The sequence below is a fragment of the Sander lucioperca genome, chromosome 4 (assembly GCF_008315115.2).
Source record: "Sander lucioperca isolate FBNREF2018 chromosome 4, SLUC_FBN_1.2, whole genome shotgun sequence".
Classification (NCBI taxonomy): domain Eukaryota; kingdom Metazoa; phylum Chordata; class Actinopteri; order Perciformes; family Percidae; genus Sander; species Sander lucioperca.
The window spans coordinates 16,860,298-16,885,347 of NC_050176.1; the positions used below are offsets into that span (position 1 = coordinate 16,860,298).

At 40.7% G+C, this 25,050-nt stretch overlaps 2 protein-coding genes across 5 annotated transcripts in view; one reads left to right on the plus strand and one right to left on the minus strand.

Annotated features, from left to right (window-relative positions):
- The window catches only part of pvalb7 (parvalbumin 7), a 38,656-nt gene extending 23,101 nt beyond the window's left edge, over nt 1–15,555 (minus strand). The window contains exon 1 of one of the 2 annotated variants that reach the window (XM_036000890.1): nt 13,719–13,764. In XM_036000890.1, the coding sequence (XP_035856783.1) occupies nt 13,719–13,749 (31 nt within the window). In that variant the 5' untranslated portion in view covers nt 13,750–13,764. Of the gene's footprint in view, nt 1–13,718; nt 13,765–15,299 lie in introns of those variants that run through there. The other variant, XM_031289090.2, reaches the window with a different exon arrangement.
- The window catches only part of ncf4 (neutrophil cytosolic factor 4), a 42,946-nt gene extending 18,793 nt beyond the window's left edge, over nt 1–24,153 (plus strand). For 2 of the 3 annotated variants that reach the window (XM_036000888.1, XM_031289087.2), the window contains 7 exons: nt 1,472–1,542; nt 2,311–2,438; nt 6,212–6,260; nt 15,477–15,575; nt 18,570–18,721; nt 20,747–20,812; nt 23,762–24,153. In XM_036000888.1, the coding sequence (XP_035856781.1) occupies nt 1,472–1,542; nt 2,311–2,438; nt 6,212–6,260; nt 15,477–15,575; nt 18,570–18,721; nt 20,747–20,812; nt 23,762–23,969 (773 nt within the window). In that variant the 3' untranslated portion in view covers nt 23,970–24,153. The remainder of the gene's footprint in view (nt 1–1,471; nt 1,543–2,310; nt 2,439–6,211; nt 6,261–15,476; nt 15,576–18,569; nt 18,722–20,746; nt 20,813–23,761) is intronic. The other variant, XM_031289088.2, reaches the window with a different exon arrangement.
- Nucleotides 24,154–25,050: the final 897 nt, after the last annotated feature.

Consider the following 25,050-nt stretch of genomic DNA (forward strand, 5'->3'; position numbering starts at 1 on the left):
TGTTGAGCGGCCTGATTTAGAGCATTAGGAGTCTGCGCTGTGCCTCATCATTTTGGCTGGACTTGGTGTGATATTAGGGATGACGGGTAATATGTCCACGCTCTCAAGAAGGATACAATATGTTTTCTAGAGCAGAATCTGTCTAGTTTGTTTTTGTAGAAATTTAACTTTAACAGAATTGACTCTTAGGGCCAGATGCACAGATCTCCGTACAACTCTGTCCGCACAAATATGCATACATACTCACTTCATCAGATTTATAAAGCCATATGCATGGTTCTGTTTTATACATCTCACTCAAGATCAAATTGCGTGCAGGGACACAAGACTTAATCCACTCCCACGGTCAGCCATAGATGGTCATAGACGTGCCCTTAATCAGCTGTTTGCTCCAACAGGATCTCAATTAAAGAAATGACAAAAGGTACAATTTCATTGAATCACACTGGTGAGGTCCTCTTAAAAAGGCCTAACATGCGCTAACATGGTCATTGCATGCTATTATACCAATGATACCACTTATAGTGTCAATATTCATTAAATCATCCAGTATGTAGGCCTACGTGTAAACGTTCATTGGAAGCAAAACTGTATCTCAGTCATCATTGTCAAATTTCACGCAAGAAATCAATCATGATCAATCTTAAGTTTCTTAATAAATATAAGTGTATTGTCACAACTATCAAAAGTCTTCAGGACTCGGGTATAAAAATCCACAAAACATCAGCCAATAAATAGAAATATTTAGAGCGTATTTATTAATCAAATTACGCATAATTTAGATGCTTGTGATGAAAGTTGTTTCACACACAGTAACAATAACAAACACCAAAAGCAGAATAAATAAAACCTTTAGAAAAATTGTGTGTTTCCTTAAGGGCTAACAAATGTGCCAGATACACTTCCTTTCTCACAAAGAATTTGCAAAGCAGATTATTTTGAATATTTACAATCATGCGTTGTTTACATCCGTGTTTGCTTGTTAGTAGAGTTCTTCTTCACTGCCTTTTATTGGTGCATTGCTAAGCTTCCATGTGCATTACTGCCACCAAACATCAATCGGTGGAATAGCGTAGGGGTGTATAATATGATACCTGTGTGTGTGCATGTGCTTGACAAAAACTCTGCAGGGTACAGTATCTTTAAATGTCTTGGTGTGTAGAATGCCAAACATCATATGCTGTCAGTAAAATTGACTTAGAGCCTAAAAGAATAATATTGCACATTAGATTCAGTCTACCACCTTATTTTTTTTATATCCCCTTGCACACTGAGCTGGCTTTAGTAAAACGTCTGTTTGCCTGCGCTGAAGTACAGAATGTGTGAGGGTTGCACATTCTGCAGGTTCGTCTTCTTCCACGAATACCAGTTTACAGTATGTGTGGGAAATGATGTAGGCCTTGATCATACAGCTGACCCCTGGTAATTTTATTCCTGCACGCTTTTTCATTGTGAACATATTTCTCTTTAGGAAAAGTCTTCATGGGCAACAAGAGGGAGATTGCAGAGAGCAGAATCCCTGAACTCAACACGTACATGAAGGTAATCACATTAAATGTCATGCACGGTGCAGTCTTTAATTGTGTACGAAGGAAAGAGTTGTTGGCATGCTTGGTATCTTCTGCAGCGTGCGGTGCAGAAGCCTACAACTTAGTGGGCTGAGCGATACTGTAGGTGGATAAGCACTGACTTGGATATGTCAGCACTAGTTTGCAGATCGAGCTCAACATGTAGGCGTTGCTGCTCTCTTCTCTTTGCTCTGCCCTGTGCCCACATCACGTCTGACTGACTGTAGTTGCAGGACTTTTGACATGTTTCAGTGTTGCTCCATCGCTAAAAACACGATCAGGTTCTCTTTCTCCCACTCACTCACTTCTCTTTTCTGCTTTACTCTCTTTTTTTTTTTTTTTTTCCCGCAACCTACGTGGTTCTCATTTTGCCACACTCTCTCGCCTTCGCTCGCCTTGCACTTGTAATCTTTCTGCTTCATCTCCTCTCTCTTCATCCACTCCTTCCACCCTTGCTCAAATCTCCCCACCACCCTACTTCTCCTTTCTCCTCTTCCATCTAACTCCCACTCCCCTGAGACCCGTCTTGTCTCCCCCAACCTCTCCAACCATCCACACCAATTTCCCTTCTTTTCCATCTCTCATCCATCTCAACCCGTATTCCCCATCTTCCACCTCAAACACTGCCTCATTATCTTTTGTTTCAGGTCCTTTTTTACTACATCCTTCCCTTTCCTTTCTTGTTATCCAAACCCTTTACATGCCCCCTTGCCTCATTCTCCCTCTCTCTCCTCTCTCCCAGAGGTTGCTGGGTCTGCCAACATGGTTGCTGCTCGACGAGGCTATCAGGATGTTTTTCTACCAGACGGACCTGGACAGCCAGCAACAACCACGAGCTCTCAGGCGTCTCCGCCCACCTACCCGCAAAGTGTAAGCCCCACTGCTCACAATGCTAACAAGTACAAATCGAGTGACTGGTAGTAATGCTAAACAGCTAGATGAACCCTTTGAGGACCGACCAGATGTGACTAAATATGAAGAAGACATTATCTCCACTTCACTACTGATCCATGTGCAGGGAAATACATGAATTGTATCGCTGTGTATATTTATTCATATGCCATTAAGCATTCAGACAAATAATCTCTAAACTAGAACTGGGCGATGTGGAAAAAATCAAATATCCCGATATTTTTGACCAAATACATTGATGTCGATATTGCGGCGATATTGTAGGGTTGACTATTGGTGCTTTCACAATATATTTACACAATGAGAGTTTTGATAATTAATCGCCAATAATGTGGATACAATGACTAAGTGTATTTAGGCATATATAGATAAATAATAGAACAGGTACAGCAGCCTGGTAAGTTCAGAAAATGACATCACTTTACTGTAATGCAGCCTTTAAAAACAGCAAAAGACAACACTTGTCATATCATGATATTACGATATTTAAGACAATATCTAGCCTTATATATCGATGTAATATCGATATATTGCCCAGCCCTACTCTAAACTGTGCACAATGACAAATAAGATGCCACTCAACTTACTAACACTTCTCAACACCAACTGTCCCAAACTCCTATAGTGCATTTGAGACACTTATTAACATTGTTTTTCTTTATCAGAGCTTCAGATCACTCCAATTATACAAATAGTTTGAGGGTGCAAAGGTGCCAGCCTTGGTGAATCAGGTTTAAAACTGAAGCACCTGCAATTCATGATGAAGGGGGTTATTTGTTTGTACTTAAGGTGCTGGTTTGTGCTAAATTGATTTGCATAATTTTTTTCTGTGAATAAGAAATCCTGTAGGCTCCCAGTAAAAGCAACTGAAGCCCCGTAAAATGGGACCGTCTCTGAAATGTCAGAGGCATTTTGATCACCAAGATGGAAAATTGTTTCCTTTTATCTTTTATCTTTTTCTTAAAGTTAAAGTTACCATAATTAGTATCAATCCAGTACCATTTGGCTTTTTAAGAGCTGTTTTTCACCCTTGAAATAATGAATCCAAACGAATGAAGTAAATGACGTTTAAAATGAAAGTAGTTGGAGCAGGTTCAGGTCTCATTTTAATGTGGCGCATAAGTGAGATCAACAACTTACAAAAAGGATGGGAGACTTTTCTCCAAAAGCATAAACCTTGAAATGCTTAAACTGTTGGATATTAATAATTAAACTGATAATTTGAGCGTGTTAACATTTTAGTGTTCTTTTTCCCCCAGGTAAGATGTGTAGAAACAGGAAAAACAAAAATGACACAAACACACAAAAATGACAGAAACACAGCCAAATGTATTCAACTCAACAAGTAAACCAATAAAACACCACATAACCAAATACATAAACCATCTGTTAACATAATTGGATTCAACGTCGGCCTCCTCTTCTAGAACTCGACTTCTGTGATATATTTTTTTTTTAATGAACGCTAAGAGACAAAAGAGAAAACGTGCCATTTTCAGTACATAGCTTTCCATCTAGATGAGTGCCATTAGTTCTGTATACAGATTAACAGAGGTCATTTAGTCTGAAAATTCAGTTACACAGAAGAAACTGAAGTATTAAAATAACCCAGTTTAAAATAAACAGGGATTGATGTTAGTGTCAGGATTGACCAAGTATTGTAAAAAAGACATAAGTGTCTTTAAAACTTTGCTCGGACCCACTAATTGTTTAGAATTTACGGCAAGAAGACAAGGTTACGTGTGCGCTTAGTGCTTACAAAAGCATTTACTTTGTCCTGAACACATTATCAGCGGTGACCGACGTATGAGCAGCACCGTGTCCCTGTGCATGCACAGCCCAGGTAATGCGCACTGTGGAGTGGTGGCGATTAGCTAGCCAGTGAGCCATGAACACATAGAGAGGGGGGGGCAAGGCATGGACTCAAATACACTAAAATGAATGTGCTGCTGGCCTGGATACCAAAGCAAAGGACAGGAAAGCTCAGATTACAACACATATGGAGGGTGACTTCATTCTATCCTCAGGATGCCATTACTCCACTATATCTTTATGTAGCAAATAGTTGTTTGCTGCTATATTATTAGCTATTCTGAATATAGCACATTTTAATAAGTAGCAGTTTGTCGTGTATAAGTGGATCTATGTGACACAGCATCTAGTACCACAGTATGTTCCATTGTCATGGTAAAACCAGGATCAAAGTACAGAACATTAAACTTCTAGCCCAGTAACTGGTGATACGTCTGTGCAACATGTCATGAATTTTTTATGTCAAATTAAAAACAAAGTTGTTCTCAGTTATGATGTCCCATTTAGCAAATGAGTGCAGCCTTAATTCCTCCCATCGTATCCCTGCATCTCTCCCTCACATCATAAACGGATACAGTTAAGTGTTGAGAAAGCGAGAGAGAAAGAATGCATAAATTTGGGAAAACGCCACAGAGACATATTACCCTTTTTATGGTGTACTTCCTCATTCATAACGGCTATTCAGGCTTCTGATTGGCACATATCCCTGGTTAGATTACACCAGCAGGTGATGTGGTAAAGGGGGAATATCTCAACAGGAAATGATGCAAATATAAACTCTCATAACTTCCTCTGCTCTTGCATCTGACCTGCCTTTTATCTATATGGACATGTATGTGTGTTAGAACAACTCTTCCAAATGTTGCCACATATTTATTTGTCTTGAGAAACCAGATTCATTTTGTTGCATAGCTCCAGAACTTTACAGTGAACTCTATACTTACCTTTACAACCTTGGCAAGAGTTCCCATGCACCGTTCAACTACTGGGTGTATTTTCTGGCTACAGTATATTTAGGTTCATTTTCATTTTCGATATGCTGTAAAAAATGATTTTAAAATTTGACATGAAATTGGTCCAACTTCTTATATTTTGTGTTCTTGCATAAGAAAAATAACATTGATTAGAAATCAGTATTCTTACACTTAAATGTAGTATCTCAGACACTACCGCACTTTTTATGAAATATTTGAGAATTGTGTTTTTGCTTCTTGGGTATTTATAGAAGACACTCTACAGCCAGGCTAGCAGCTCTGTAAGGCTGGACCTAGGAACAGTTGTGCTTTGAGCTAAATGTTAACATCAGCATGCTAACATGCTCACAATCACGGTGCTAACGTGCTGATGTTTAGCAGTTTAAATCTTAACCATGTTCACCATCTTAGTTTTGCATGCTTGCATTTGCTAATTAGCACTAAACGCATAAACCAAACTATTGAAATTTTAAAGTGATGATGGCCCTAGATGAAAAGTCAGAGGATCAGCAAAAATGATTTAAATGTATTCAGCGGGGGAACATGAATGTCTGCACCAAACTACATGCTTGTCCATCCAACAGTTGTTGAGACATTTTAGTTCACTCTGAAGCAAAAATGGTAACAACATGGTGGTGCCAGAGGAAAAGTCAGGGGATCATCAATGTCGGTAGGAGTCATCCTCTGCGGACCATGAATTTCTGTACGAAATGTCTCTATCTCTATTTCTAACTATCTCTACAGCCTCGCAGCTAGTGTGGCTAAGAATACACGGATTAGGTTTGACAAGAACTATAATTAGAGGTAAAAGGCTTTGAACGGTCAGATTTTGATCTCCCATCAAGAGGTAATGCATCCTGTTATTGATCACACACCTGCAGCATTTCTGGGTGACATGTTCACTTCTATCTGTCGTCTCATCTCTGTCCCTCTTTGCCTTTTTAGGAAGACAGTCAAACCAAAGATGGAACTCTTCTCCGCCCCCAGGGCCGAGGTATGTGTAGTAACACTTTTGTAGCTGTTGTTGCTGTGGTTACAATCTCCATGGCCACCCACAGAGTAACAACTTTTTAGTCAAACAACCACGCAGAATGCACTGCTTCACCCAGAGAAATAACATGTGATCCTGGGCGTGACTGCATCTCATAACGGACACACACACACACACACACACACACACACACACACACACACACACACACACACATCAAAAAGGATGACTTAATTTTTTCTCTTCCCTCTTGCCTGTGACTCCGTTGACCTCATTGATAGTTCCCGCCTCGCTTCACTTCCTTTTTTAATTTCTGTATCCATCTATCATTTCTTATTAGCCTTCCTCTCCCTCCTCACTTTATCTCCTCCTCCCTATTCCCTCACTTCCCGACCTCTTCCCCCAAACAACCCTCATGTTGGTCCTTGTTTCCTTTTCCTCTGTCTCTTTCCAAGGTTGTGACCGTCTCTCAACCGTCTCTCGCTCTCATCCTCTCATTTTTATTCTGTTCACGCCCTCTACTGCAACGCCGTTAAAGAGGAAATAGAAACAGTGTTTATATTCCGTAGCTGTTTTATCTAGAAGGTGTGTGTTTGTGAGGTTGTGTAGTTGATGTGGTTCGGGTGAATGCAGGTTAAGGTATTAATGACCTGCCAATTAAATCCTCCAATTTATTTTGTACGATCAGCACGATCCCAGACTGACCTTTGAACACCTATACACACACGTTTGTACTACTATACTTGTGAGGACCCTTACTGAGGGCAGACACAATGCATTCCCCAACCACTAACCCCAACTTTACTCATCACAACTAAATGCCTAACCCCAACCCTAAAGGTCCTTGCACACTTGAGTCCGAAATTTTCGTATGTGTTTTTTTCGTATCGGTCTTCCTAAAAATTTGTCACACGCAGAAACCTTGCGCTGCCCTCGCTCTCTGTCTCCATCCCTGCACTGTTGCTCTTCTTTTTCTGTCTGCGTTCTCATATTCCCCTCTTCCATACTCCTCATTATTAGCCTACCATCTTGACAGCATACTATCTGAGTTATGAAATGATACGTTGCACTCGGCAAGCGTCTTTCTGTGCTGCATTTCTGGATGGGCTCATACTTTCTCTTTGTCAAAACACATCAAAAATGTTTGCTACAGAGCTGAAAAAACACAGAAAATCCAACCCGTTCCGAATTCTTTTTTTATGATGGTATGAGGCAGTGTATAAACACGATTGACACAACGTGAGGTTTTTATTTTTTAACGTCCAAAAATGTGGACTTAGTGTACAAGGACCTTTATCCTGACCTTAGCATGACTGTGACCCCAACTTAAACCCCAAACAAAGTCTAAACCTTCAAACAGCCCTTTGAAGAAATGAGGAGCAGCGGCACAAAATGTCCTCACACTCGAGGTCTAAAATTTAAATGAGTTCTTACAAAGATAGAAGTACAAGAGCACACATATGCACACGCTCAATTAAAACCATCACGGACTATTTTTAAAATGAACCAATAGAGCCCTACAGTAACTGTGTGTGATGCTGTTTGTGTAGGAGTAATAGTACAGTCAGACTGATGGATGGCAGCCATTACTTTGGACCTTGGAAACTGAGATGGACATTTTTCACTGCTGTCTGATGTTTTGTAAACCAAACGATTAATCGAGAAAATAATCAGCAGATAAATCTATAATGAAAACAATCAATAGTTGCAGCCCAAATTTATTCTGTAGTGGCAGATTTTTTTTACTTGTTTAAGGAAAATAAGTTTTTTTAAGAATCAGCTATGCACAGAAGTGCCTTGATAAGCTGGAGATTTTCTTGCAGTGTGAGGGTTTGTGCGCTTGATGCACCTTTGCTCAGCTGTGTAAGTGGCTGTGTCTACACTGTATACAGCCTACAATGTAAGTGCATGTCTGCAGGTGAAGTGTGTGTGTGTTTCTGTAGCTCTTGAACAACATGAGCTTTATCCCCTTGCAAAAGCGTTTTAACTTTTCCTAACCTTGCACCACACAGAAAAAGGTGCAGGTCTTTCACACACACACACACACACACACACACACACACACACACACACACACACACACACACACACACACACACACTGTGACTCGCTGCACATTCCAGCCAGGGTGTTTTATTGCCAAACTAAGAGCAAAAACTCAATTTTTCTCTCTCTCTCTCTCTCTCTCTCTCTGCCTCTGCCTCCCCTCTTTCTCTCTCCCACACAGAAGTAAAAAATTGGTGTACTCTACTCACGAAGCAGCCAGCCTACTCAACATTTATTTTAGCTCTCACCCTTTCTCTCTGAGCAAAATGAGTGCTCCTCTGTGTTTGTGTGTCCGGCCGTCTGTTTGTTTTTTGTCAGCGCAGGGAAGTGGCTGTTAAACTCCGTCCAAACAATGATCAATGGCTGGTCTGAGTCTGATGGATAAGAGGAGAGCGCAGGCATTTGTCACAGTAGAGCTGGTGCAAGCGCTACAAAACTTCATTCCACTCCACTTAGTATTAGCTCAGGCTTAGCCCCAAACAGCGTGATGAGTAATTGTTGTTGGCTGTGGCACTATGAGCTTCAAACAAGGTCAATGAGACAGGCTGCTTTCGGTTAGCGTGATTTTGACGATGCATAAGCTGGAGGGTTAGTCTATCTAATGTGACAAAATTGGGGAGAGACGGGCAAAGAAGCAGGGATAGATAAAGGAGAGAAAAGAGGCAGAGATTATGCTAGAGTGGCAAAGATTGGGTGCAAAAATGAAAGACAAATCCCATAAAAGTAGATAATTGAAAATCAAGCAGGTCCTAATAGACAGAGACTCTGAGCCTTTGTTCTTTTGCCATAAGAGTAGAAACTAGATCCTAGTTTAGATAAAGACCTACCCGAACAAAAAATGCTGATATGCAGGTACCCTTGGTACTCACCAGGAAGAAATTTGACCATAAAAGTCAGATGTTCACTTTTACCTGTATTATGAACTGAAATTGTGCAGTAGAAGGTTCAGTAGTGCACATGGATGGGTTTAGACAAAGATTCAAGACCAGCAATGTCATAGCATTTACTGTTTTCCTTTATAATATGGTTTAAACCGCATATGGTATAACAGTGAATATATAGGTTAAGATGAGACATGGATAATATGTCTGCAGGTTAATTGGGTCTTTGTGTGTGGGCTTCTGGTGAGTCACAGGGATGATACCTCAGAGAATTACACCTATATTTTGCAGCTCAACTGAGCTTTTTAGCTTGTTGTAGGTCACTGTTTTAGTCTCACATCGCATTATCTGTTTGGTGCACTCTCACCTCTCCTATTATCCTTGTATCAAGCAGCAGCAGGAAGCTGTCTTCAGAATAGCTCTGATAAACCCACTGCACCGTGCCTGCTGGGCACCACACAGCAGACAGACAAAGATAGCGACTAGCTGGGGAACAAGGTGGACCATTTAGCAGCTATGGACTTAGACATTTTTTTCAGAGCCAAAAGGAGAGTAAATGTTGGACTTATAGTCATCAGGCCGCCAGAAATATGATTTCAAATAAATGCTTACCTTGCTCAATGTTTGCTGAATGTCTAAAAACGGCAATTGCTTGCAAACACATTGGCCATGACAACCTTAAGAATTCATACCGTGTCCGATAACGTTTTAGGGCTTTGTGTCCGTCAGCTTCTTTCTTCTACTTCTAGGTTTTGAGTCAATATTTGGGAGAACATGGAATTTGCTAATGCCGAAATGCATACTGTAGTTTCTCTGTGAAAGTTGAGCAGAAGTTACCTGCACATATCTACACACACACACACACGCACGCACGCACACACACACACACACACACACACACACACACACACACACACACACACACACACACACACACACACACACACAACCTCTACAACCTGTGCTCATTCTTATCTGCATACATGCATATCCTCCTTCCTATGATCTTTTACCCCAGGCCTTATAGGAAGTGGGCCATCTACTTAAAAAAATACACTTTCATTATGTCAGGGAGAGAAAAAAAAACTCAATTCTCATCTTCGCCTCCCTATTGCCAGACTAACGAGCTGAGGGTTTAACAAGCTCATTAAGTCGGGGTCGGTGCGAGTCTAATTGAACTGAATGATTGCTCCTGGGGCTGGCTGAACCCAAGGGTTGTGTAGCTACATTTAGAGGCCAGTCCTTTACTACGTACATGAGGTATACCAACACAAAGTACCTGGTATATATGTGTGCTAAACACGAGTGTTGCCAACAGGGACGTTGTCGAGTATAATATATATATATATATATATATATATATATATATATATATATATATATACATACATACATACATACACTCACCTTGAAGATTATTAGGAACACCTGTTAAATTTTCCGTTAATGCAATTATCTAATCAACCAATCACTTGGAAGCTGCTTCAATGCATTTATGGGTGTTGTCCAGGTCTAGACAATCTCCTGAACTCCAAACTGAATGTCAGAATGGGAAAGAAAGGTGATCTAAGAAACTTTGAGCGTGCCATGGTTGTTGGTGCCAGACGGACTGGTTTGAGTATTTTCCAATCTGCTCAGTTACTGGGATTTTCATGCACAACCATTTCTAGGGTTTACAAAGAATGGTCTGAAAAAGGAAAAACATCCAGTATGCAGCAGTCCTGTGGGCGAAAACTCCTTGTTGATGCTAGAGGTCAGAGGAGAATGGGCCGACTAATTCCAGCTGATAGAAGATCAACTTTGACTCAAATAACCACTTGTTACAACCAAGGTATGCAGCCAAGCATTTGTGAAGCCACAACACACACAACCTTGAGGCGGATGGGCTACACCAGCAGAAGACCCCACCGGGTACCACTCATCTCCACTAAAAATAGGAAAATGAGGCTACAATTTGCACGAGCTCACCAAAATTGGACCTTTCAAGAATGTTGCCTGGTCTGATGAGTCTCGATTTCTGTTGAGACATTCAGATGGTAGAGTCAGAATTTGGTGTAAACAGAATGAGAACATGGATCCGTCATGCCTTGTTACCACTGGGCAGGCTGGTGGTGGTGGTGTAATGGTGTGGGGGATGTTTTCTTGGCACACTTTAGGCCCCTTACTACCAACTGGGCATCGTTTAAATGCCACGGCCTACCTGAGCATTGTTTCTGACCATGTCCATCCCTTTATGACCACCATGTACCCATCCTCTGATGGCTACTTCCAGCAGGATAATGCACCATGTCACAAAGCTCAAATCATTTCAAATTGGTTTCTTGAACATGACAATGAGTTCACCGTACTAAAATGGCCCCCACAGGCACCAGATCTCAACCCAATAGAACATCTTTGGGATGTGGTGGAACGGGAGCTTCGTGCCCTGGATGTGCATCCCACAAGTCTCCATCAACTGCAAGATGCTATCCTATCAATATGGGCCAACATTTCTAGAGAATGCTTCCAGCACCTTGTTGAATCAATGCCACGAAGAATTAAGGCGAAAGGGGGTCAAACACGCTATTAGTAGGGTGTTCCTAATAATCTTCAAGGTGAGTGTATATATGCGCATATGTGTATATATAATATATGCATATGTATATGCACTTTGCATTGCTGGTCAAATTACAAAAATGTCATTGAGGAGGCCGTTGTATTTCACACATTACCAGAAAACAGATTTGTAAGGACACAATCTGTGGCTGCATTGCCTTCTGGTCTATTTATACTGCTGTGTGTAGAAAAACTAGTGTCTTTGCTTCTACTATGCTATATTTCATCCTACATGATTGTTGAGTAACCTTGTAAAATGGTGAATCATAGAATCAAGTTCTTCCTCTTTGATTCAGAAGGTAGTGCCTTTGCCTGAGAAATGCATTGCTTGTTTGTCTGTCAAACACTTTGGTTGGAGCAACAGATCTCAACATCTGGCCAGATTGTAATAGCCTAATACCATATCTCTATCTGGTGCCCACATCTTTATGTTTTAAAGGCTCCTATGGGACCCCCACTATTTTTACTGATTAACTGTTTGATCAACCTGAGTCAACGGATGTATATTGCTGGGATAATGCCTGACAGCCTCCCTTTCTGCTATCTATTTTGCAAGGGCACAGTCACTGCATCCAGGGCTTAGCGCTGCCCAGCATGGTTGTGATTGGTTTAAAGAAATACAAACAAGCCAGAGCGTTTTTTTGTTCCCCCAGAATAAATGAGCGAGACCATATAGCGTTGACAACTGCTGTGGAGATAGGTCTGGCAATGCAAAACCAACATTTCCCTGACTCTACTGTTAGCCTTGTTGCACCTGTTAGAATGGGGCTAACTACACCTTTGATATCTATTAGTTGAAGCAATACGATGCAGCTGTACAAATAGTTGTTAGTCGACTTACATAACAACTCTTAAATCTGCATGTTTCTTTGACTGGCATGAAAAACATTAACAAGTTTAAACACTAAGAAAATTGTAAGTTGTTTTGCAGTGTGAATAATTGTTAATTGTGTCACAGTTACAAAATTCCTGGTTTTGATTTGTTCCTCCTTTACACCCTTTTTAACATTTTATGTATTTCAAATTTTTTTTTGCTAGCCAAATGCCAAAAAGTAGTATTTGATTTAAAAAAAATGGAGGCACAATTGCCACATTTTATGCATCTGTTTAAATGGCGTACACCTTAACTACTGTAGTCAACTACTGTATGGTGCTCAGCACCGAGTTGTTATGCTTCACTCATCAAGTTGACCACTTGGATTAGTTGGCTAAATTGTTGGTAGAGACACAGAGGAAGACAGAGATGGGGGAAAAAACAAATTATATCAAAGAAACAGACTGAAATAGAGACAAAGTGAAAACAACAGGTCAAAGTAAAAGGATGAAGAGGTGGAACAATGATAGCGAGGGATGAAAGGCGGCATAGAGCGAGAGGGGGAATTGCTTTGTCACATCATATTTGGTGTTTGTGTTGGAGATAGTAGCTTATCGCCTCCAACACATTTTCACATCATCTATAAATTACTGCCAGCGGCAGGTCAACGCTATAATAAAACAGCGTCTGGAATAATGCATTAAAAATAGCAGCCCCAAATTCAAGAGTGTGTGTGTTTGCTGGTGTGTGTGTGTGTCTCCTCGGAGTCAGGATAATCTCAATGGATTGTTAATCCAGCCAGCTCCCTCACTCCCCAGCTTCATTATAATCTACCACCAGCCCCCGTCTCATTTTCTGTGGACACACACATACAGGTACACTCACACACACACTTGCACGTGCAGTCATTCATTCTCACACAGACACATACAAAGAGTTGAACATGAACTTCAAAAGCATGTAATGAGCTAAATGAAAAACACTACTAACATTACACTGCCTCACTCACCCACTCACCCAGGCTGCTGTGAGGATTATCACACAGTCACTCGCTATGAAACAACCACATGAAAACTGCAGTGATCTATCAGTCCTCTGCAGCCCTGCACCTCTCTTTAACTTTAACTTTTCTTATCCTCCTCTTCCTCCTCCTCATCTTCACCTCCCTCCCACTGCTTTAACCGCTCCTTGTTCTTTTTTGGTCTCGCTGTACCTCTCCTGATTCTTCAACTCTCTTTTTTTAGTTTGACTGTCTCTAGTGATCCCTCTCCTACTGTGGTTGTAACTGCGGTGTGTGTGTGTGTGTGTGTGTGTGTGTGTGTGTGTGTGTGTGTGTGTGTGTGTGTGTGTGTGTCGGCAAAAGTGTGCACAGTACAAGTGCTATTAGAGTGAAGAGATTGTTGTTGCTTTTGTGTGTATGGTGCGTTTGCAAACACGTGTGTGTGTGTGTGTGTGTGTGTGTGTGTGTGTGTGTGTAATAGTCGTACTTTATCATCTGTCTGTTCGAGGAGTCTCTTTACAAAAGGACAGGAACTGGTTTAAAGCATCGGTAATGACTCTACTGAGCTCTACTTTAAATGCAAATTCAACTCTGGCAGGCTTTTATTCCAGATCCACTGATGCTAACCAGCACGGTCGACATCACACACACACACACACACACACACACACACACACACACACACACACAAAAACCCTTGCATTGTAGCGTGGCATCTCCTCGGCTACCACTTTGCAAACATGCTTTTTACTTCACCTCCCACAGACATACACTCTCACACACACGCACACACGCACGCACGCACGCACACACACTTAAACAGGGGCACCCTAAACACTAGTTATTACTAGCACGTCCAGTATATTCTGTATATACTCACAAAAGAGCTGCATACATGAATGTGGTGCTGAAATTGTTAGTCACTTAATTGATTAGTCATTGGTTAATCACTTAAGTCATTAATCAATCAAACATACTAACCAGTTACAGCTTCTCACATGTGAGGATTTGCTGCATCTCTCTGTTTTATATCATTGTAATTAGACATATTTGGGTTTTAGACTGTTGATAGAGCAAAACAAGACACTTGAAGACATCTCCCTGGGCAACAGGGATCGGCATTTTTCACTATTTTTCAAACTTTCGTAAAATAATATACATATTTATTGATAATGGAAATAATCATTAGTTGCAGCATTAACACACGGTTTCAAACACTTAAAATAGATTCACCAATACCATTAAATATAATACATGCAAATCTGCTCCACACAAACACACAGAACAGCTGCATAACTGAACACACTGAATCATTCTGTAGCATTCCTTCGTTCTCATTTTCGTCCTTTCTTTAACTCTCTCACTCACACACATACACATCTCACAGGTTTGCTTCTTTTTCTTATCAATTATCTCTTCCTCACAAACGTTTACTTCTTCGAAAGGATAAATTCATCCGTGTTTTCTCTTGCATCCCTTCACTTTCTCTCTCAATAACACACACACACACACGCGAACACTCACTCCAAACTTCACTCCTTTTGTGCATCAATTCTCTCTCATCAAAAAAATCTTAACTTTTTCAAACTGAAAAGCTAAAAAAAGATGCATCTCTTATCCCTCTTGTCTGTCTGCTTCTCTCTCTTTCTCTCACTTATACACAAATACTTACACAATATTATCCATCAGCAAAAAGTGTGTTTTACCTGTCTGCTCTCACGTCTCTTCTCTCTTTGTGTTGAATGTGTCCGTCTCTCTCCTTTCTTGTTCCTCTCGCCTCTCACTGACGTGTGTGTGTGTGGTTTCTTCTTTGTATGTGTGTTTGTGTGTGTGTGTGTGTGTGTGTGTGGTGTGTGTGTGTGTATCTGCTACGTGTGTCCCAGGCGATATTTGACTTTCGCGGCAACGGCAAGGCGGAGTTGAAGCTGAAGAAGGGAGAGGTGATCTTCCTGCTGCAACGAGTCAACGCAGACTGGCTGGAGGTAAGAACAGAGAGAGTAAGAGAGAGAGCGTTGGAGAGGGAGGGGGAGAGAAAGAGAGGGAGAGAGTGAAGGACAGAGAGAGAAAAGTAGAGAAGGAGAGAGAGAGGGAAAGAGTGGGAGAATGGAAGGCATTAAAAGACAGGTGAGAGGGATGGGAAAGATATAGAAGACGTGGATGGGGGAGGGAGACATAAGCCAAGAAGAGAGAACAAATGAAAAGAGGAGGAGAAGAGGAAGCATCTTAATAGTGATGGGGAAGTAGAGGAAAGAGAAGAGTGATGGAAGAAGAGACCAGGCAAGGGCAAGAGATGAAGAAATGATAGGAAAGGAAAGAGGGGGGGAAGGAAAGAGCGAGAAAAATAAAGGGGGAGAGAGGTAAAGATTCTACAACAGAGAGATGGAGATAATGGGAAAGAGCAGGAAAGATAAACAGGAAAGATGCAGAATGAAATGAGAGAGACAGAGCTGGAGCTAAACAGAAAGATGAAAAGTGAGGGGATAAATGAACGGAGGCTAAATGAAAAGTCAAATGAAAAGAGAATAGTGGAAGATGTTGCTACCTGAATAAGTGGATGCACTACCACCTCCTCTCCAGCTTTTCAAGAAAATGGCCAAAAGTCCAATTTACAGTTTTTGTGTACACGTGGCCATATGTGTGAGCACATCCAACACCCACTGTAGTACAAATAGAAAGATTATGGGATTATAAAGGAATGATCGTCCCAGTGTGGCGTGGAAGAAGGTGACTAGTCTACGCAGAGACCTGCCTCCTGTTTACCTCGGCACGCGCATGCCCAGTATAAGAGAATGCTGATGAGATATGCCGTTTGGGCGCGTTAGTTTAAACAGAGATTAGTTCTTCTACTGGAGCTAAAAACACTTGTGTGCATGGAGATCGCTTTTGGCTCAAAACCCTGTTTAAAAAAAACTAAACGTAGCACTGTAAATGTAGCCCCAATCCAACTCCTATGGGAAAAACTGGAACATCACTTTTGAGCCAGTCCTGATCATTCAACATCAGTGCCCGACCTCACTAGTGCTCTCGTTGCATTTTCCCGGACTCATTTCCTGGTTCTCCTTCTCCATAAACAACATGGAATCAAGGAGAGGGTTAACTTTTCCTGTTACATATTTCCCACTGTGGACAGAAAGCACAGGGGAGACACTTTGTTTCTCCCACTATGCCTCTAGAGTCGGTACTCTCTCCGAAGCTGATCCCCGTCACTGTCTCACTCGCTCTACCACACACTCCCCACGCACGCACACACACACACACACCGGCCCTGCTATTCTCTTAAAGAGATCGACGCACACACCAACGCACATGTATAAACTTCAGGCCACTCACGTAGGCTATGGTAAAAGCGTGGAGCCTCCACAGAACCATAAATCAGGCTTAAATGTGAGCAAATCCCTGCAGCCAGGTTCCCAATTCTTATAAAAAGCCTTTCCAGAATAGTGGAGGCTGAGCAGCAGATGAATGCCAGTGGTTTTGAAATGACATATTTAAAAAAAAATCTCATATGGCTCTGGCAGTGATGTATCCACATAATTTGTTTGGGTGTCCATAACGTTTTGGCCATGGAGTGTATATTTCCATTTTGCTTTATTTTATGATCACAACTGTGACACCTTGGAAAATGTTGGAAGGAATTAAACAAAAGAGTTGCAGTGAACAAGTTAATTACAGAATATAATGTAACTTAAAAAAAAGAAACATTAGAACTCATGTCATCCCCACATGGCAGCAGCAGCTGAATACAGTGACCACAAAGTATCTCCACAGATGTGACTGGAGGCGCCATGCTCTAGTTTCCTTCAGAGGAACAATTACTCAGTGAACAAAATGTCCTGATTACACACTGCAAGTGTCACATGTAAGCCATTGCCATCCAAAAATGGGATGTGGGGCATTTTAATTAGCTGCTCAACATGAAAATGCAACACTGGAACAGTGGTGCCGGCAAATAGTTAAAGAAAGGTCAGGAAACGTGTTTGGTAGAGATGTGTAAGCTGTTGAGATAGAGTGTGAGAGAGAAGCCAGGGAGTGGGTGAGTGGGAGAGGGAGAGAGATGGAGGAGGTGGAAGCTGATATATATATATATATATATATATATATATATATATATATAGAGACAAAATCAACATGGAAGGAGGACGACGATGCACTTATCTTGCCTCTGGTTTTCTAAAGAGATCCAAAAATTTTAACTGAAAACACTGATAATGTATTAATCCTTATATAACACTGCGAAAACACTATCATGTTCTTCTTTTGTTGGCAACTTGGCATCCATGCTGCTAGTAGTAAGTGAAGAATCCAACTGGTGCATCGAGGTGAATGTTTCAAACACACCAGTGGAGAGAAACCTCAACCTTTTCAGGGTTCCCATAGGAAATAAAAAAAATACTTTCTAATTCATGAGCAGCTTCTGTGAAGCTCAGGGGCAGGGCAAGAGGGGGCAAAAAAACCAAGACATGACGGTATCATTTTAAACTAAGACCTTATTAAAAAGATGAACCAACCTACAACCTAACTGATAACTGTAAAAATGAGAAACTATGCCATGTCTACATCTATCTACATTTCAGTAAAGATTCTTAATACTTCTTATTTAATATCGTTTTTTTTTTGTTTTTTTTTACATGAAAATGTTGCCTAATGCTGCTGTGTGTGTGTGTGTGTGTGTGTGTGTGTTTTTATTCAGACACACTCAGACGCCAGGGGTGTTGTAAAAAGGCTGCATGGTTGTGAGTGTTCGAACATCAGCAGCATATTATGAACAAGCTAATTATTCTGGGAAACTTCTCTCTAGATGCATGTCCCTGCTGCTTTATTGTGTTTCTCTCCTTTTAAATCTTCAACCCATCTCACCATCGGTCCCTTATCACTCCATCCTGTGGGTCTCTACTCATTTGCATTTCTCATCACCTCTTTATCCTTCTCTTCTCATCCTTTCCCTGCTGTCTTCTGTCCTTCTGTCTTCTACTCAGGGCACAGTGAACAATCAAACAGGTATTTTCCCACTATCCTTTGTGAAGATCATTAAGCCCCTCCCAGAGAGTGACTCCGAAGGTGAGGGTGGAGGCCCCACCTACAGCTGTCTGCGCTGCTTCCTGCTCACCCCCTCTGGAGTCAACACCAGGTTTGTTTATGCCTACTGTAGTTCAAACTTCACGACTTTCAAAGTCGTCAAAACTTTCCACTGTGTGGATGTCACAAGTACTAACAGCACAGATTGTTGGGGAAGTGAAGGGTAGCTAGAGCACACGCAGCACCCCAGACTTCAGGTTGGATGTAATCTACTGTGCACTAAAAGCCCTCTAAAAGTTGAGATTGTAGCTCGCAGAAATCTGTAACAGTTTTTTTAACGGAGTGGGTTTTTTTTAGCCTGGGAACCAGACAGAGCTGAAAGCTCATGTTTCACCCTCCTGTTGTCTTCGGGTCAAATTTGACCCATTTTCAAAAAGTTTCTATATCAGAACATTTGGGTTTTCTTCCAACCAAATTGCCAAAGAATAATAATGTGGATGGTTTCTGACAACCATGCATAAGTAAAATAAATGATCAGTTCACTACTCTCATTGAATTTGGGTGTTTTATTCAATTTTATAACATTTGAAGAAAAAGATAAAAACGTTAAAAAAGTGACAAGAAATTTCGGAAAAAAATCTTCAGAAAATGCCAAAAAAAAAAAAAAAAAGGACAGAAAAAGGCGACAGAAACGTTCAGCAACACTCATTCCCAGACACATTGATGCCACACCATTATAGCTCATCTCCATCTGCTGTAGTCTGTTTTAGAGATGTTCCGATACTGCCTAAAACGCTGGTATCAGTATCGCGAAGTACTGGAGTTTATGCACCGATCCGATACCATGTAATACAGCCCTAAAGAAAATCTACGTCAAAGTAGTTTGTTTATGTTCTTTTTCCGTGCATAAACAAAGAAAGTTCATAATAAAAGAAAGTTCTGTGGCATTCATTGTTTGTGTTTCTTCATGTTTCACAAAGAGTTTAACCTGAGCCAGACCGACAACAAAGATAGAAATCATATCACATCCATACAGGGATAGCAGTATACAGTTGTTAAAACATAATCAAATATAGGACACACTGGTATCGGATCGGTACTTGGTATTGGCCGATACGCAAGTTCAGGTATCAGAATTGGTATCGGGAAGCAAAAAATGGTATCGGGCCATCTCTAGTCTGTTTACATTTGTTGTCCGTTGCTCAGCGCAGCATCACGTTTTTGTCGCTCTGATTGGTCTGATTGGTTGCGCCGAGAGGCATTTTGTGCTGTGCACAAAGCAATTCTACTTTGTGGAGGGACTTTTACTCTAAATCTTAATTGCCTTCATTCAGATAATTTTTAAAGTGATGAAATTAAACTGTAAACCATTCATTGAGTGAGCTAGTTGCATTTATTGTTACATTTCAGAATCAGGAAAGGTTTTATTGCCACAATAAGTACACTTATGTGGAATTTGCCTTGGTGAAAGGTGTATACATAAACAAACATACATTAATACGAAATAAACAAGAAATACAGAAGAAGAAAAAAATTATATATATATATATATATATATATATATATATATACACACACACACACACACACACACACACACACACACACAAAGTAACTGTTGCATAAGAAAAAAGGCTGGATCGGTTGAATGCAAAATTTGCAAAGAATATATAGTATATGCAGTTGGCAGATGTAAAGTCCAGGATGGAAGTTAGTGCAAGTAAAGTGAAAGTGTAGAGACTATGGATGGGGGGGTGAAGTGTCAGTGGGGGTCCGGGGCCTTGTTGGTGAGGCTTACTGCTGACGGGAAAAAACTGTTTTGTGGCGTAAGGCGTTCAGTTTGTGTCTGGGGTGAGAGGGATCGGCTACGATTCCTGGTTCCACCTTTAGGAGTGAATGTTTCAGGCCGGTCTAAATGTTGTATTCCTGTGGCCGGGTTGGCTCAGTGGGTAGAGCAGGCGCACATATACTTTGAGGCTTATGCCTTGACGCAGAGGTTCAGGGTTCGAGTCTGACCTGTGACGATTTCCTGCATGTCTTCCCCCTCTCTCTCTCCCCTTTCTCACCTAGCTGTCATATCGATTAAAGGCGGAAAAGCCCAAAAAATAATCTCTAAATGTTGTATTCCTTCTTACAGAGATGTGTGTGTACAGGAGGACCTCACTATCCAGCCGACGTACAAGGACCTACTGTCTCGTATGAGGTGGGTGAATACCACATTCTAGATTTCTGTAACTCGCTATCACTGGGGCCATTTTTACTTTTACTCTGTATGTGTGCTTTGTGTCTGAAATTTTGCTGCTGCAACAACGTTATTTCCCATTTTTTGGGATCAATAAAAAATCTATCTATCTATCTATCTATCTATCTATCATTTTTCATAGAGAGAAACAAAAGATTTGTGTGAAGTCTGTGTTTTATGTCATGTTTTTAATTTCATTTACACCTGTGTGGTTTTGAGAGAAATAGGAGGATCAATTTTGTGGGTGTTAAGATCCAACTGTTTAGCTGTGGCGGGGTAAATGATTGTATGCAACCTCGCACCTGTGAGTGAATTACAGCACCTTCAATGTGATAATGGAACATAAAACTATTTGATGGAAGCTTAAAGTAAAGGGCAGTGAAGCATGTGACAATTATGCTATTTTTTGCATGAAAGCTCTAAAAGATTTCACATCATAATCACATTATGCAAGCCTTTTCCCAGTTCTGCCACTACTTTCCTACTAGCATTACATCAATGAAAAAGTACTTGTTGTTGACTTGTAATTTGTGCATGTGTGAAGTGCTCAACATGTTTTATTGAGGCCATTTTAATAAATTAGACTTGACATGATGGTGATTTAAATCCCAAATTATCCTGTTTTGTTCTTTCATCTTTGCACTGCAGAGCAGATTTCCATATAAAGATAGATAAACCAACGAGATTGCTGACATGTGTGACCACACTTTCGGCATTTTAACTTCCTCAGTATTTTCTGTCTGTTAATCCCAGAACAAACAAGGATGAGTAAAAGTCCATTAATTCCCCGGCCTGTCCTGAGGGGCAGCATATTTAACTGTTCTGCAATGCAAACCTGCAAATTGCCAGTTGCCCATCAGCACCACTCGTCAAATTAGTTCCTGCACCACCCCCCCACCCCCCCGCCCCTTCCCTTCCACAGCACTTCCATCACAGGATGCATATGCTTATTACACGATCATATCTGTTCTTCTCTGTCTTGTTCTCTTTCATTCTCCCTCTCCCTCTATCTCTCATTATCTAGTAATTTGGAAAGGTGAGCGCTACAATTATTAGCCCTCCCCATTCATAATCAGTTCATTTCTTCCGCTTATCTGCTCATTAATGTTTTTCTGTGTTCAGGCCTATTGTGCCCTGGAGAAGGATGGATGAGACCCTGGTCTTGAGTTTTAATATGCCTTAGCACTGATAAAGGGAGGGGGGGGGGGAGTGAAGAGAGTGGGGGAGGAGAGGTTGTTGGTGGTGGAGGTATGAGGAGATAGTGAGTAGGAAAAGAGAAGAGGGAGGATTTTGTTAAACAACAAAGAGGAAGAACCAAAGAAACAGTGAAAGAGTGTAGCAACTGAAATGTTGCTTAACTATTGGATAATGAAATAACTTGAACTATAATGCCTTGCCTCAAGTATAAATGAGTCTAAAGTGGAATCAAACCAGTGAATTAAATAAGATGTCACATCACATTACTAATAATAATAATAACTTTATTTGTATAGCGCCTTTTTAAAAACAATCAACAAACGGATTACAAAGTGCTTTGACAGTGGAAACAAAAGCACATACAAATCAATACATAAATATACACATCAATTCAATAGACATACCCATAAATGCACAACATGGTGATAGTAAAAAAAGAGAGATGGGGCAGCACTAGGACAGAAAAACAAATCACGATTCAATAAACAAAATGGAGTTAACAGGCAGACAATGAGAAAAGACGGTAAAAAGATACATTTGTTTCTTGTGTGATTTAAAGTGTGCAAGGTTATCATCCACACTTTTAACACATTTAATTACACTCACACTATCAGTGTTGTATCAGCTGATACAAGCAGAGAGAGACTTCAGCAATGCTGCTACTATACTGCCCTCACCACCGACACTAAACTAGTATTTGAGTGTGTATATGGTGTAATCGTATACACTGTGACCATACTACCGCTAAAGTAAGATATCTTTATATGTTGCATATCTCTACAAGATTTAGATTGGAAATGTAATGTCCTCTAATGAGGAAAAAAACACTTTTCCTTTCAGCGCTGTTGGCAGGAAGCGACTTTGAATATGTCTTTGCATGTCCTTCATCAGATGTAACACTCCATCATGTTGTGCCTCTAGGAATTTCATTAACTCAAAACCTCAAAAACTGTGATTGTGTCTCTCTATTTCTGTCTTTTCTCTCTCTCTCTCTCTCTCTCTCTCTCTCTCTCTCTCTCTCTCTCTCTCTTATTCATTCCTGGACACAAACATTACTCTCTGCCCATGCAAAGAAAAGTGAATATAGAGAAGGTGGTAACTTCATATCTGCACTTATTACCCAATTCCTTTGGTCCAGCACATGTTTTCTTAATGATAATTCCTACAGCAAAATTTTAATTAAACTGTAATATATCAACAAAAGCCATGTGGGGGCAGTCATTTCCTTCACTGAAAGAATTGTGCAGGGTTTTCTTGTTATGTCTTCATTAAATATCTTTATTGCTTTTAATAATAAAATCCTAATAAAATAAATAAAAGTAAGACAAAATAAGAATATAAAAAAAATGTTGCAAATGTGCATTTAAAAAAAATACAGTGAGGTTGTTGCTGCTTGTCTTTCCATCTTTATTTCTTTACATTTTTTTTTTACATGTTGAAAGCTAGATTTCAATTGCTCTCTCGTGCTTTATCTTGCACAACAAAAAGCTAAAGTAAAATTAGTTATAATATATTTACACCACATAATGATTGTTGATTACAAAATGTCATTGTTGTTTATTGAAGTTACATGAACATCACACAAAACAACTTTGACCTCCTTTTATTTCCTTTTTGGAGATATTATGGGAATTCTTCAGTTTTGGTGTTGTTTTGGTTCAAACTGATGTACATCTGAAGTCATTATCTCCCTGTCCCTGTCTCTCTTTTCAGGAACGTCTTCCAGATGGACAACATCGCCATCAACTACCGCGACCACGAGGGCGACCTCATCCGTATCCTCGACGACGACGACGTCCAGCTGATGATCAGGCAGAGCCGAGATCAGCAGGGAAAAGTCAAGAGACCGGTCAATCAGTTTCAGTGGGAACTGCATGTGACATTGGCCTCTGACCTTTCTGTTTACAATGTTGAGGCCTGAGAGTCGAAACAAAGGGACGTAGAGAAGTCTTTTAGCATTCTTATATCAGATCAATGAACTTGACCATGTTAGTTGCTGATAGTGTTTTCTTTTCTATTCATTCACAGATACACATGTTACAAATGTCACAGCTGTTTCAGTTTGGTACATTTTACTTAGGAATAAACTAATTTAATAACATGTTTAATACTTTAGTTTTGTTCTTGTTGTGTTGTTGCTGTACACTGGATAGGGAGAACAGTACACAGATGAGTATGCACAGTCTAAGCCTGGAAGCCGCAGCTCAGAGCAAATAAAACCTTAAAGGCATACTATATGTAACTTTTCCCTCTTCGGTCCCCTTACAGGTTGTCTCATTGGAACTACAGCTCGCGCGTCCCGCTGCTTCGGTCCCCCTACAGGTTGTTTCATTGGAACTACAGCCGCGCAAGCTGTAGTTCCAATGAGACAACCTGTAGAGGGACCGAAGAAGGAAAAGTTATATAGTATGCCTTTAAGCTACACATCACCTCACTCTTTCGTTCCGTTTCAATTCCGGCACAAAACAAACCTAGGGGTTAATAACAGATGTGTACCCACTCAGTCGCTCTCTGGGACATGTTTTCATGCTAATCGAATGTGTTTGTAGCTTGAAAGAAGCTAGCACGGACCGCAGATTAGCTTACAACGCAAGTATTTGGGGCACAGGGAAAGTAAAAATAAATCGCTATTTTGTACCACTAAAAAGGCTCAAAATATCACCAAACTTCAATGGTAGCATAATGAGGGTCCCTACATGTTAACCGAAGCACTGAGAACTTTGTAAGTGTACAGGCAGTTTATTGAACGAAGCGCTGCGGGAGCTAAATCTTCAGACTGTACAAAACACTGCGTCTCTTGGGTGTTGCGACGCAACAGGTCCCACTCCGTGCAACACAGACACTCCTGTTCGGTGGCCATAGCTTCACAATGTCCGCAGGTACACCACAGTTTCCCGAAGTACGAGGCTATGTTGCGGCATTGACTACCGGTAGCTCTCTCTCTCTCTCTCTCGTAGCCCTTTCACGGAGCTCCTGCAGCTCTTCGTTCAATAAACTGTCTG